A 15,029-nucleotide genomic window follows, 5' to 3' on the forward strand; every position below is an offset into this window, starting at 1 on the left:
ATTAAAAATAAATAATTTTTTGAAAAGATGAATTTATTCAGGAATAGCAGAGGAATTGCAACTTGGGACATGAAATCAATAGCAAATAACAAGCAAGTCTGTTTAGGGCTTGAGGTTGACTGTATTTATGGGCAGAAACATAAAGAAGGGAGAATTCAGTTAGAATTTTTTTTAATGAAAAACCAGTGGAGACTTGCTACTTCCCTACTCAGACAAAACCAGCCTCACCAGACAAACAAACTCAGTTCAGCTTATTTGTTGAGACCAAACTGACCTGGGTCATTTTTTGTTCATCCCTCTGGAAACCATGAAGGACATTTCCTGAGGTTGGTACAAGGCAACACCTGACCCACTCTCTCTCATTTAAGAAATACCAATATTACTAGTTTTCAATAAATCACATATTTACAGCAAATCATTTTTCATTTCTTAAGTTTTTGTCTTCCTGAGGGGATGTGTTTGAGATTTTTCCATTTTGCATTCTCTGGCTCCATTTTATTTTTTTAATTTTTAAAAAATTTTCTTCTTCTTCTTCTTATTTTTTTACTTTACAATATTGTATCGGTTTTGCCATACATTAACATGCATCTGCCATGGGTGTACACGTGCTCCCCATTTTAGATTGAAATTCTTTTACAGTATCAATATTTCAGCAAACTCAAGGGGGAAAAATGATAGAATAACATGAAAATGACAAAATAAAATTATTTTATTAAGTGATTTTTAACTTATAGTATCATGTAATAAGTTCTTCCCAGGTGGCGCTAGTGGTAAATAAAACCCCTGCCAATATAGGAGACTTAAGAGATGCGGGTTTGATCCCTGGATCAAGAATATCCGCTGGAGGAGGGCATGGCAACCCACTCCAGTATCCTTGCCTGGAGAAGCCCATGGACAGAGGAGCCTGGTGGGCTACAGTCCATGGGGTCACAAAGAATCAAACATGACTGAGAGTCTGAGCACAAGTGAAAAATGAGGATTGCCCACAGTAACTTGGAGGAGGCTGAGTACTTCAAAATAAAAGATTTTTCTCCTTTAGTTAGAGATAGTAAATCAAACACAGCTACTTAATTGTTTTTAGCAACACGTTTTTCGGTGAATACGTTAGTCATTTTATAGTCATGTCATAGTGTGCTTTTTCCCAAAAACATTAAAAGTCAATTAATTTCATTACAAAGTGATCATAAAATTCAAAATCAAATCATTTGTGGCTTAGTTGGCCCCTAAACCTCTAAAATTGAAGTATTTTTCAAATAGTGTTTTTCTCAATATTTTTTAAGTTTGAATTCTTAGCTAAAGTAATAAATATTTCCATTATATTTATATTACTTGAAATAATATAAATCAATAATTGTATTTATAAATCTCAACCTGAGTGCTTACCTTAGGCTAGGTAATAAGGGTATCTCATAGGCTCAATCTTTTGTAAAGTTGAAATATTCCAAGACATCCTCAAGTTTTCTTATTCTATATAAGTATTAATATCATACAAATCAGGGAATGGCAGTCTATAAAATTCAGGAACTTTTCCTTTTGGAACTGTATTTAATTTTAAAGTGAAAAACTATCTAGTCTGTTAGAGCATGAAATTAAACCTGTTTGTATAGAGAGAAAAAGGAAAAACATGTCTCTGAGTACAACTCTGTATTTCTTTGAAATGTGACTAAATTACAGTGCAATTTCTTAGATTTCTGCTATTACTTAAGAAGACAGACATTTAACTCTATTGCAACATTTTTATTAATAGATATAAACAGTAGAATGAAATTTTATTGAATGCTAAGATAGTACATAATCTTTAATTATAAACCAAATAACATTTTTTTCAGAACCATTTGGTATAATCTCATATTGATCCACCACAGTTAAAGCTGACCTGTTCCTTCAAATAATATAGACTGGAGAACAATCCTATAAAATGATCAGAGATCAAAATGAAATAATAGTTATCTAATGCTCCACAGAGTAAGTGTTGTCTGTATTAAAAATTTCCCAGCAGGTACTATTTAATTTGCTGAATTTTCCCAAAATATGTCCTTCAGATTCCAAGCCTTGGATTTTGATATCACCATTATCTTAGATTTATTCAGATGGAGAACTACTGACTTATGTATTTTTCTCAGCCAGGATCTAATCTGAAGAAGTACACAGTGATTTGGACAAAGAAAGTTACAGATAATCATTAACTGTATCAGAACCTTGGAGTAATGACAGATTGGCTAGTGCTAAGTAAAGAGGACTTGAAAATAACACAGCAATAACAGATATAAGGAGCATGCATTATCTTAAGAGCTGAGATTGAGCATCCAGGAAGAGACTCCAGGACTGAAACCAGGCTGTTGGCATTGCTATGGTTCACAGAATTGCAGAAAATTCTGTGGTACTCCTTTGCTGAACATCTCAGGACAGTCTTCACGGAGGAGTGTACCACTGGAGGCACTTGATTATACACCATCCTGGGGGTGCTGAAGGAAGCTCCTGGCCACTGGATGTTTTGACCACCATATATTTTAGGTGATGTTCTGTAAACAAGCCACTCACACTGCAGTGTCATCAGGAGTCTGGTGCTGTGACAGTTGCATATGCTGCCAAGTTGGTCCCGTAGAAAGAGCAGGCTTTTCTTGGTTTTGCTCTTCTCACTAACATGTCCCAGCTTCCCAGATGGAACAGCGGTAAAGAATCCACCTGCCAATGCAGGAGATTCAGGAGATGCAGATTCAGTCCCTGGATTGGGAAGATCCCCTGGAGGAGGAAATGGAAACCCACTCTAATAGACTTCCCTTGGAAATCCCATGGGTATAGAAGCCTGGCGGGCTCTAGTCTGTGGGGTCACAAAGAGTCACACATGACTGAGCATGCATGCACATTGGTATTTCCAAATATCCAAAGCAATTGTAGGAGGCAAAAAGAAAACCTAGAGAACTCATCACCATGCTGCTCCTCAAGCCATAGTTCCCTAGTCCATCTTCCTTCTTCTCTTCAGCCTTCTTATGTTGGATTGATATGTAGTATTTGTCATTCAACCCAACTTAGGTCTGCTTGCTTGAGGCACAGCAAAGCCATCTATGGACATCAGGCAGTGGTGAAGGAAAGTACAGTATTTATTGCCAGGCACCAAGTAAGGAGAACAGTCAGCCAGTGTTCAAAAAAACTCAAACTTGTCAGTGGCTTTCAAGGAAGGGTTTTTTAAAGGCAAGGCGAAGGAGAGGGTCGTATGCAACTGGCTCATGTATATCCTTCTGTTTGGTTGGGGGTGAGGTAACAGGATGGTTTTTCAGGACTCTCAAGTATCAATTTTCTGGTTCCTACTAGTCTGGGATCTATGTGCTGGTGGTCAGCATGTAGTCAACTTCTTCCCTTTTGAGGGTTTCAGTATCTGCAAAACAACTCCAAGGTATGGCTCAGAATATGACTATGAGCTCTTGAGGAATGACATGTCCTTGACTCTGTTTTTTGGCTAAGTTAATACTCCTTTGTCTTGCTTGACTGTTTTCCTAGGACATGGGGGATGGTGTGTCTGTCCCTAGGAAGGCCCAGAGGGTGCTACTCAGTTTCATATCTAGGGTTTTCAGCTGCACCTAGAAGTAATGGGGAGAAAAGTTTCTACTCCATTTCCCTGACCAAAAGTCTAGCTTTGCATTTAAAATTGGTTTTCTCTAAGCACAATTTCTCTGGCCTTTAAATTACTATTTTGAGACATTATCCTCTAGTTTTTAAAAGAAAAAAAAATTTTTTTTTTTCTTTTCTGGCACCTATATTGGTGTTTCTTTTTGATTTTTTTCCTTTCCTGTTTTTCTTCTTCTTTTTCTCTCTCTTCATCTCTTCCCTTTCTATTTTTCCCTCCTTTCCCTTTGTTCACTTCCTCCTCTGTCTCTCTGTCTTTCCTGTCCTTCTTTTCTTAAGTAATTTAACAACTGTTTATCTATCACTAACTTTTCCAGTGATATCACCTTCATGTTTATATTGGTTTTGAAATATTAAAGTGACAGGGAAAAATACAACTGTGGCAAATCAAAATATAATTTGTCTACACAACTCAAGTTTTGCCAAAATAAATGTTTTCATCATCAGAAATAATTTTATTATTTATTTTAAAGCAGTGTAACTGGTAGCAAAATGGTACATAGACAATAAACAGAGTCAAATCCCATAGGGTTACAAGAACTAATATTGAGTTCATATTTTATTTTCATGTGCAAGTGTAAGTAATTTAAAAAGGCAACCATTTGTTAAAAGTCTTTTATAAGTGTGTTTTTATTTTTTAAATAACAGAAAGAGTAATAAACTATCATCATTATAGCAAGCTGATCTGAATTGTGTTAAATATTAAATTTGGACTAATGTTCATAGTCAAAAATAATTATTTTAAAATTTATGAAACACATTTTTTATTTTCATAGGAAATATAGTCAGGCCCTACCTAGAGTAAAACCCTAGTCTTGGCAACTGTCATAATGCAAAAATACTCAATTTGAGATATTGGAGGAAAAAAATTTCATAAAACCTTAACATTTATTCCTAAACACAACTGTAATGGGTAAAGACATGGCAACTCAAAGAAACATCATACTTAAATTTCAATGTGCAAGTATGAAACAAGTTCATTAAATTTATTGTTGTTCTCCATTACATATATTAATTCAATTCTGCCTTCAGTTTGAATAATTTCTATGTGACTATGTTTGTCAACTGTATTTCACCTGTGTTTATAACATATACACATGTATAGGCATACCATCTTTGTTTTAAGTTGTGTTTCTATTTCCTTGTTTGGTTAAAGAGAATTAAATATAGGGTCTCCCTATTTTAGGGGAAATTCTTGGTGTTCATGTTGTTCTAAAATGCGAGTAATATAAAATACTAAACAAAAAGAACAACAAAAAGGCATTTCATATACTCAAAGCCAAATTATACAATAGCTATAATCTATAATTTCACATTTTATATTCACAGAATTATGGGGGAATATTAGATTTTATTTGTTACCTTTAATCCTATTTTCTTTTTAATTTATCTGCTTCTTTGTGTAAAGAAATGATACCACCTTTCTAGCTTTAAATGTTCTACTTTCTGTTGAATTGAAATTCAAAGTAAAATTCAGAAAAAAAAATTTGGAGCAAAAATCTTTAAAAATTTTTCAGTATCTCTTTCATGGGAATGACAACACATTTCAACTACCTTGTAGACTAAGCTCTGTTTTTCAACCCGTTTCTGAAGGGGACTAATGCAATACAGGTAAGAGCACTGGAGTCATCAAGGGTCAATTTTTCCTTTATAACTGTCCAATTCTTTATGGTCTGCATTAAATTTAAATGGCAAAAACTGCCTTTTCTTTTTGGCCACACCACACAGCTTGCAGGATCTTAGTTCTCTGACCAGAAATAGAACCCAGGCCCTTGGCAGTGAAAGCACAGAGGCTTAACCACTACACCACCAGGGAATTCTCCCAAGCTACCTATCTTTATTTTGTATGTTTTTTGCACAATGTTAAAGTACAGTTAAATTGGATAAAAATTTTGATATAGCATTTTTTTGGAATATGATTACTTTAATGCTAAAAGCATAAAGGAGGACTTCTAATGTTTTGAAATTCTTTGTATTCTATAAAAAGCATAATTATGCTTCTTTTTAAGTATCTTTCTAATGAAACATACTATATAGATATATTAAAAAAAGTTAAAGCTCAAGATTTTAATGAAAATCATTACTTAATATTGAAGTTTCAATTTTTGGAGTAAACTTAAGTCGACAAATGTGTTTCAAGTATTTTCCCTATGTTAGGTATTCTCTTAGGAGAAAAACATGTTAGGAGAACAATACGTATTTGCTTTTATACTTTTCTTGGCATACAATGTGTATCAAACATAAAGTTAGGGAAAATTTCATGTTGTTAATATTTATTTTCGTTGGTTTTGATTTCTTCAGAGTAATAAAACATGCTATCAACATGGCAAATTCTAAAATGGATATCATATCATATGAAAAGGCAACAAAAAGGTTAAAATGACTGAAGGATTCATATTCTAAAGTAAACTATGATTCTTACACAGAAGTCAGCCACATAAATTTGTTTATCTGTGTAGAGAAGACTAGACACAGTATGATGAGCTGTTTTTATAGAACAGCAATGTAATAAGACACATTTAATTTTAAGAGGAGCAACCATCTTCTATGTCCACTGGGATGCACCAAGTATAGTTAGATTTCTAGTTTACTTTCATAAAGCCTTAATACTTAAAAAAAAATTGGCTACTACAGTTTGCATCATTGTCAAACAAGGAAACATCAGGTTTAAATTTTTGTGTTCTGATTTAGGTTTTCAAAACCATTCCATTGATGTCTTTCAAATATTAATAGGAGGAGTACCAACAAGCAGTACTTCAAGTTTCAAAATACTCTATACTTCCAGGAGAATAGATTTTTTTAAATATGAGAGAATTGGATATATTCCAATCTAGTTTAGTTCATGCCAGCAATGCTTTTTCTTTCCTAAGATCTAAAGTTGTTTCAAGCAACATCCTTGGAGGGAAAAAAAAACAGTTTATTATTTTCTTTTTATCAAAGCTGAGTTTCCTCTCGAGAGTCCTGAACCATGGTGTTGCAGATGCTGTTTTTTCGACTGGGTTCACTGTTGGGTAGGTAAGCCAGTGGATCCGGTCGGATTAAGTATCTAATAAAAGAAAACAAAGCAAATGACTGCAGTAGCAACTAAAGGCAAAGCTCATCCACCCTGACATTTTAGACTGTTACTTAAAGTTTATTTGTTTAGTGTTTATGGTCATCAAAACTTGTGTCTATATAATGTTGGTGGAAGGACTTGCAGTTTATTTGGTCTGTAAAATTTTGCAGGGCTTGTATTATTTCTATACCTAAAAACGTTGTAAAAATGAATATGGATGAATGATGAATCATTATCGTTCAATTACAATCCAGCACCATGTTCACCTTATCAAACATTTATGTTTTATTCTAGTATTTTGTTGATCCATTCTTTTTCTTCCTTTGACGTTTTTGTTTTGTATTGTGGTAAAGGCAATTAACAACGTTGTGAAAGTTTCAAGTGAACAAAAAAGGGACTCAGTCATACATGTACATGTATCTATTCTCCCCCAAACCCAGCTGCCACGCAGGCTGCCACACAACATTGAGCAGAGTTCCATGTGTTATACACTAGGTCCTTGTTGGTTATCCATTTTAAATATATTGATTTATTATTCTTTACTTTGGCTATTTTTCTATCAAGGAGACCTAAATTCTAGCCATGACTATATCACTTGATTGTCCTTAGTTTTATCATTCATAACTATTAGTAATTTGATCAAATTATTTCTATAGTCTTTTAATTTAAATATTCTATGATTCTAAAAAAAATTTATGATTTCAGAAATGCTATGAAGAACATTATGCATAGATAACATTTTAGATTAATTAACCTAAAATTCAGGTTATGCTATATTAAGGAATTGGACAAAAAATTATCCTTAATTCACTCTATTAATAAATAGATAAATGTTCATCTGCCAAACTCACACATTTCAATGTTAGAATTTGTTTCAAGAAGCATGGTTTACTTCAGACTGCCTAATGATACGAGTATCTGTTTCTTGAGCTTCTCTAGACTACAAGCTGGATCTGGGGATATGAAAAGCCACACTCTCTGACCCCTGCAGAGGATTTAATTTATGAAGCAGATATAAGGATGAAAAAGAAATTTCAAACACCACAGAAAGATGAAAAGAACAGCAGACAATAGGGAATGTTTTATTGAGGGGGTTAGGTTGATGTCACTCCAGGTAGAAGTGGAGTGGAAATGGGACTGAGAAAAAAGTTCCATACCAGGGATGACCTTGGAATGTTCAGAAAATGAGTTGACTTCAGAGGACAGGTTAGACCAGGAAAAGACAAGAGATGAATTCACAAAAGAACCTAGAAAGATGCTAGTGAAGGACTTTCAGCTTCAGGATAAGTTTCCATTTCCATTCTAGAGGCAGTGGGAAGCCATGAGCACTTGGAAGTGAGATGGAAAGTGAATACATGTAACACAGCTCCTAAAATGTCTTGTTCAGGTGCAAATGCAATGAGTATTTCATCACTTTGTAATAATGTTAGGAGTCACACAAATAAATGGAGAGACTAACTTAAAAGTGGGAACTATAATGAAGATTTGTACTTCTCTTAAAGACCAAAAGGAAGATATTCATAAATATGTCCGAATTAAAGAACATATTTATGAATATTGGATCATAGATGTTCTCTGCTTTATTGACAAAGGCCAAAGCCTTTGACTGTGTGGATCACAGCAAACTTTGAAAATTCTAAAAGAGATGGGAATACCTGACCACCTGACCTGTCTTCTGAGAAATCTGTATGCAGGTATGTGAAGCAACAGTTAGAACCAGGCATGGAACAAGGGACTGGTTCCAAATTGGGGAAGGAGTACATCAAGGCTGCATATTGTCACCCTGCTTATTTAACTTCTATGCAGAGTACATCATGAGAAACACTGGGCTGGAAGAAGCACAAGCGGGAATCAAGATTGCTGGGAGAAATGTCAACAACCTCAGATAAGCAGATGACACCACCTTTATGGCAGAAAGAAAAGAGGAATTTAAAAACCTCTTGATACAGAGTGAAGTAAGCCAGAAAGAAAAACACCAATACAGTATACTAACGCATATATATGGAATTTAGAAAGATGGTAACAATAACCCTGTGTACGAGACAGCAAAAGAGACACTGATGTATAGAACAGTCTTATGGACTCTGTGGGAGAGGGAGAGGGTGGGAAGATTTGGGAGAATGGCATTGAAACATGTAAAATATCATGTATGAAATGAGTTGCCAGTCCAAAAAAAAAAAAAAAAAAAAAAACTTCTTGATGACAGTGAAAGAGAAGAGTGAAAAAGCTGGCTTAAAATTCAACATTCAAAAAACAAAGATCATGGCATCCAGTCCCATCACTTCATGGCAAATAGATGGGGAAACAATGGAAACAGTGAGAGACTTTATTTTCTTGGGCTCTAAATTTGGCAAAACTAATACAATTATGTAAAGTTTAAAAATAAAATAAAATTAAAAAAAATAAAATAAAATCACTGCAGATGTGACTGCAGCCATGAAATTAAAAGACGCTTCCTCCTTGGAAGAAAAGGTATGACCAACTTAGACAGCATATTAAAAAGCAAAGACATTACTTTGCCAACACAGGTCTGTATAGTCAAAGCTATGGTTTTTCCAGTAGTCATGTATGGATGTGAGAGTTGGACCATAAAGAAGGCTGGGCATTGAAGAATTGATGCTTTTGAACTGTGGTGTTGGATAAGACTCTTGAAATTCCCTTGGACTGGAAGGGGATCAAACCAGTCAATTCTAGAGGAAATCAGTGCTGAATATTCATTGGAAGGACTGATGCTGAAGCTCAAGCTTCAATACTTTGGCCACCTGTTGTGAAGAACTGACTCATTGGAAAAGACCCTGATACTGGGAAAGATTGAAAGCAGGAGGAGAAGGGGCTTACGGAGGATGAGATGGTTGGATGGCATCACCAACTTGATGGAAATGAGCTTGAGCAAGCTCCAGGAGTTGGTGATGGACAGGAAAGCCTGGCATGTTGCAGTCCATGGAGTCGCAGAGTCGGGCAGGACTGAGCAACTGAACTGAACTGATGTCCTTTAATGAAAATGAGAAGAGCAATTTAAAGCACTGTAGTCTTATTTTTTTCTCTTAAATGAAAGTTGAAATTCACGTACTTGGATCTATTGACTGGATTTTGTTATCCATGTGCCTGCTGTATAATTACTGTGAATATCGATAGCATGGTAGATCAATGAAGAAAACTAATAGTGCCCATTAAACTTTTTATCTCCATATCATCTAGTGATTTATGGGTCTTTGAATCAAATTAATGTTGTGCCTTCAATTAAAATGAACTTTTGAATGTGGTTCTTTAGAAAACCGTAAAAAGTTTGGGTATAATCTGTTATCCCCTAAATTCATTGATTTGGCTGCAAAAGTCCCCTTCCATATTATAATCACTACTAAACTTATGAGTCTAATAAAACAAATTTCTTTAATGTGCTTTTTGTACATCTTGTCACAGTAGCTTTTTTTTTCTTTTTTTTTGCTCTAGTTATCCTAAAATTTAATTATCTCAATGCCCAAAATATAGAAAATGGCAAAGGAGTCTTTTTTTTTTTTAAATAGTAGTCAATTTGATGTTTTAGCTTAAAACTAATACACATAATAGTATCTAAAAGGCAGAAAATCCCATGCCTATTTTTCCTATATATATTGTAACATCCATACTTTATTTTTATGTTTGAGTTTTAAACAGTTTCAGGAATTATTTTGAGTTACAAAATCTATTTGATAGAAGGTTAGGTACATATACTCAAAAGGTTAACATGATCTTACCATTTCATGACATATAATCATGGAAAATAATCATATTAGTCTCAAAAAACTTATGACTTGTTATGAAATAAAAATAAGGTATGATTAATTTAAAAATATGTATATAATTGGAACTTTGAAAAAGAGGCATGCAAAAGTTGGGACTACATGCCAGACTGGATAACTAATAAAAATGGCCTGATTTTATGGGTCAAAGGAGGAAAGATATGTGTAAATATGGACACAAGAAAAACCGAGCAGTTTTATCATATTTTAATTATATACGAAGTGCAGTCTCCAGAATGGGCAGTTGAAAGCCAGGTGCATCACAAATAAGATATTTTCATCTAACTTAAAGTGCTCCATAAATTCATCATCACTACTGGATATAACAGCTGCCTTAAGACAATTAGCAGCTGGAATTATCATCATCTGATTCCTCAAAGTTCTAATATGTTAACTATCAGATGGCAAAAAGAAAAAAAAAGACATTATTATACTTGCTAGCTGTATCTTTGATGCCTTATATAAAATCCTTTCACACTGATTTTGGGTCAGTTACTTCTGCTGATGTTATTTTTCTGAGAAGTTTTTGAGGCACATTCATCTTTTGGCCCTAAAACTGAGTACTGCTACTCAACAGGTCAACATTCATTCTTCTTTTTCTTCTTTAAGTATCTTATCTTTAAAAAAAATAATTCTTTTAAGTTTCATTCATTTAGAAGATGAAAAAATAACTAATTTCTACATAGAACTAGCTTCTTTCCAAAGCTCAGCACTATATCCCCATAAGCTTTCTAGACATTTCCATTAGCACATTGAACAATGCATTGAAACCCCAGCTCCTCATCTCTCTCTCCTCCTCATCCAAAGACTGCTCTTTTCTGCTTGGAAAAGTGCCTCACCATCCTAACTTGTTTCAGTTAAAGAGTAATTTTTTTTTTTTTTTTGCAACCACATAGATTCTAACTCATAAAACCATGTGAGAGCCATTATTTTCCAATTCTCAGAACAATGAACAAGTTTTACACTTGGCCTCCATAAATTTATTACATAGGCTTTTGCCTTTACAACCCTCATCCAGATGTTATGACAGAATCTTATCTCCATCCTGCCAATCAATTCCATTGCTTCCTAGACAGCTCTTTCAAAAAAAGAAAAAAAGAAAAAAATGAACCCTTTCAATCCCAGCTGAAATCTCCCAGAAAACTGGCAACATCTACAAGTAAGCTTCTAACTGGTAGCATATTATTAATACCAACTTTAGTTCTAAACCACTTGGCATGGATCCACTTTATGCTCTGCATCACAGAATGTCCTCACACTTCCTAGTCACTGGCCTTATTGCTTGTTTTCCTGGTTATAGCCACACACATCCTGTGGACCTAACACCCACCAATTCTTTTGAATCTTTGGCATTGGTTTTATATCACTAATACAATCTGGAGTTAACTACCTTGTGTAAGCAGGCCTTGGTCTAGAAAAACCTTAGAACCCTGGATCTCGGGGGCAGCTTCTCATAAGGAATTTCTCTCCTAGGCTTACATCAAAAGCTGTCAAAATGACTTTTCTAAAATTTTGCTACTTTCTTGCTCATATAACCAAGTGCTCTTATTACCTAGAAGATTGAGTATAAATTCTTTATTTTCTAATCTAAGGTCCTTCCAAAATCAGGTTTAATATGTTTCCAATACTGTGAAGAACTGACTCATTTGAAAAGACCCTGATGCTGGGAAAGACTGAAGGCAGGAGGAGAAAGGGATAACAGAGGATGAGATGGTTGGATGGCATCACTGACTCAATAGACATGAGTAGGCTCCAGGAGTTGGTGATGGACAGGGAAGCCTGGCGTGTTGCAGTCCATGGGGTCGCAAAGAGTTGGACTCAGCTGAGTGACTGAACTGAACTGAATATCATGTTTAACTAGTGATTAGCAAAGAAAATGCTAACAATACAAAGCTTTTACTCTGGTCACACTAGGCTTTGTAGTATTGCCAGCTGGCACACATTACATGATGCCTAGGTACAGCATTTTCTCAAGCCATCTCCATGTTCTGGAATGATCTCTCCTCTCCACCTGCACAAATCCTATCTACCCTAAGAGTCTAGTTCAAGTCCTCCATCTTTATAATCAGAGTAACTCACAATGATGCCTTCTTTCCTGAGTTTAGAAAAACACTATCTCATTTAATCCATGCTTAACTCATGGGAAGAAAGGGAAAATCACTAGACCATTCAGGTATGGCCTAAATCAAATCCTTTATGATTATACAGTAGAAGTGAGAAATAGATTTAAGGGCCTAGATCTGATAGATAGAGTGCCTGATGAACTATGGAATGAGGTTTGTGACATTGTACAGGAGACAGGAATCAAGATCATCTCCATGGAAAAGAAATGCAAAAAAGTAAAATGGCTGTCTGGGGAGGCCTTACAAATAGCTGTGAAAAGAAGAGAAGCGAAAAGCAAAGGAGAAAAGGAAAGATATAAACATCTGAATGCAGAGTTCCAAAGAATAGGAAGAAGAGATAAGAGAGCCTTCTTCAGCAATCAATGCAAAGAAATAGAAAAAAACAACAGAATGGGAAAGACTAGGGATCTCTTCAAGAAAATCACAGATACCAAAGGAACATTTCATGCAAAGATGGGCTCGATAAAGGACAGAAATGGTATGGACCTAACAGAAGCAGAAGATATTAAGATGAGATAGCAAGAATACACAGAAGAACTGTACAAAAAAGATCTTCACGACCCAGATAATCACGATGGTGTGATCACTGATCTAGAGCCAGACATCCTGGAATGTGAAGTCAAGTGGGCCTTAGAAAGCATCACTACGAACAAAGCTAGTGGAGGTGACAGAATTCCAGTTGAGCTATTCCAAATCCTGAAAGATGATGCTGTGAAAGTTCTGCACTCAATATGCCAGCAAATTTGGAAAACTCAGCAGTGGCCACAGGACTGGAAAAGGTCAGTTTTCATTCCAATCCCAAAGAAAGGCAATGCCAAAGAATGCTCAAACTGCCGCACAATTGCACTCATCTCACACGCTAGTAAAGTAATGCTCAAAATTCTCCAAGCCAGGCTTCAGCAATATGTGAACCGTGAACTTCCTGATGTTCAAGCTGGTTTTAGAAAAGGCAGAGGAACCACAGATCAAATTGCCAACATCCGCTGGATTATGGAAAAAGCAAGAGAGTTCCAGAAAAGCATCTATTTCTGCTTTATTGACTATGCCAAAGCCTTTGACTGTGTGGATCACAATAAACTGTGGAAAATTCTGAAAGAGATTGGAATACCAGACCACCTGATCTGCCTCTTGAGAAATTTGTATGCAGGTCAGGAAGCAACAGTTAGAACTGGACATGGAACAACAGACTGGTTCCAAATAGGAAAAGGAGTTCGTCAAGGCTGTATATTGTCACCCTGTTTATTTAACTTATATGCAGGGTACATCATGAGAAATGCTGGACTGGAAGAAACACAAGCTGGAATCAAGATTGCAGGGAGAAATATGAATCACCTCAGATATGCAGATGACACCACCCTTATGGCAGAAAGTGAAGAGGAACAAAAAAGCCTCTTGATGAAAGTGAAAGAGGAGAGTGAAAAAGTTGGCTTAAAGCTCAACATTCAGAAAACGAAGATCATGGCATCCAGTCCCATCACTTCATGGGAAATAGATGGGGAAACAGTGGAAACAGTGTCAGACTTTATTTTTCTGGGCTCCAAAATCACTACAGATGGTGACTGCAGCCATGAAATTAAAAGACACTTACTCCTTGGAAGGAAAGTTATGACCAACCTAGATAGCATATTCAAAAGCAGAGACATTACTTTGCCAACAAAGGTCCGTCTAGTCAAGGCTATGGTTTTTCCTGTGGTCATGTATGGATGTGAGAGTTGGACTGTGAAGAAGGCTGAGTGCCGAAGAATCGATGCTTTTGAACTGTGGTGTTGGAGAAGACTCTTGAGGGTCCCTTGGACTGCAAGGAGATCCAACCAGTCCTTCTGAAGGAGATCAGCCCTGGGATTTCTTTGGAAGGAATGTTGCTAAAGCTGAAACTCCAGTACTTTGGCCACCTCATGTGAAGAGTTGACTCATTGGAAAAGACTTTGATGCTGGGGGCATTGGGGGCAAGAGGAGAAGAGGACAACAGAGGATGAGATGGCTGGATGGCATCGCTGACTCGATGGACGTGAGTCAGTGAACTCCAGGAGTCGGTGATGGACAGGGAAGCCTGGCGTGCTGCGATTCATGGGGTCGCAAAGAGTCGGACACGACTGAGCGACTGATCTGATCTCATTTAACTCATGTGACAAAGTCATGCTATATAGACCACACTTTTAAAGCAGCACTTTAACACTTTTATAAACATGCATAATACAAATTACTACCATAGACCCCTTCCTAATAAAGATTTTGCCCAATTTTACCTTGGCTTTGAAAAGTCTAAGGGATTTAGAATTAGCTAGTGTAGGATATTTTAGGTTTTCCTTTGAACTTCTTTCTTCTTTTTATTCCACAGATTTTCTATCATTTTTCCAAATGTATATGTGCTCAATATATTGAAAACAAAATTCAAGTTGTCTTCTATACCTCTACCATCCTATGATGCTTTTGTATAGTATGACACAC

The 15,029-nt window shown here is 35.8% G+C and overlaps 1 protein-coding gene across 4 annotated transcripts in view; it reads right to left on the reverse strand.

Moving 5' to 3' along the window:
* Nucleotides 1–1,722: 1,722 nt before the first annotated feature.
* KCNT2 (potassium sodium-activated channel subfamily T member 2) overlaps nucleotides 1,723–15,029 on the reverse strand; it is a 428,512-nt gene continuing 415,205 nt past the window's right edge. For 3 of the 4 annotated variants that reach the window (XM_044943221.2, XM_025286125.3, XM_025286126.3), the window contains one exon: nucleotides 1,723–6,670. In XM_044943221.2, the coding sequence (XP_044799156.1) occupies nucleotides 6,559–6,670 (112 nt within the window). In that variant the 3' untranslated portion in view covers nucleotides 1,723–6,558. The remainder of the gene's footprint in view (nucleotides 6,671–15,029) is intronic. The other variant, XR_006551227.2, reaches the window with a different exon arrangement.

The sequence above is a fragment of the Bubalus bubalis genome, chromosome 5 (assembly GCF_019923935.1).
Source record: "Bubalus bubalis isolate 160015118507 breed Murrah chromosome 5, NDDB_SH_1, whole genome shotgun sequence".
Classification (NCBI taxonomy): domain Eukaryota; kingdom Metazoa; phylum Chordata; class Mammalia; order Artiodactyla; family Bovidae; genus Bubalus; species Bubalus bubalis.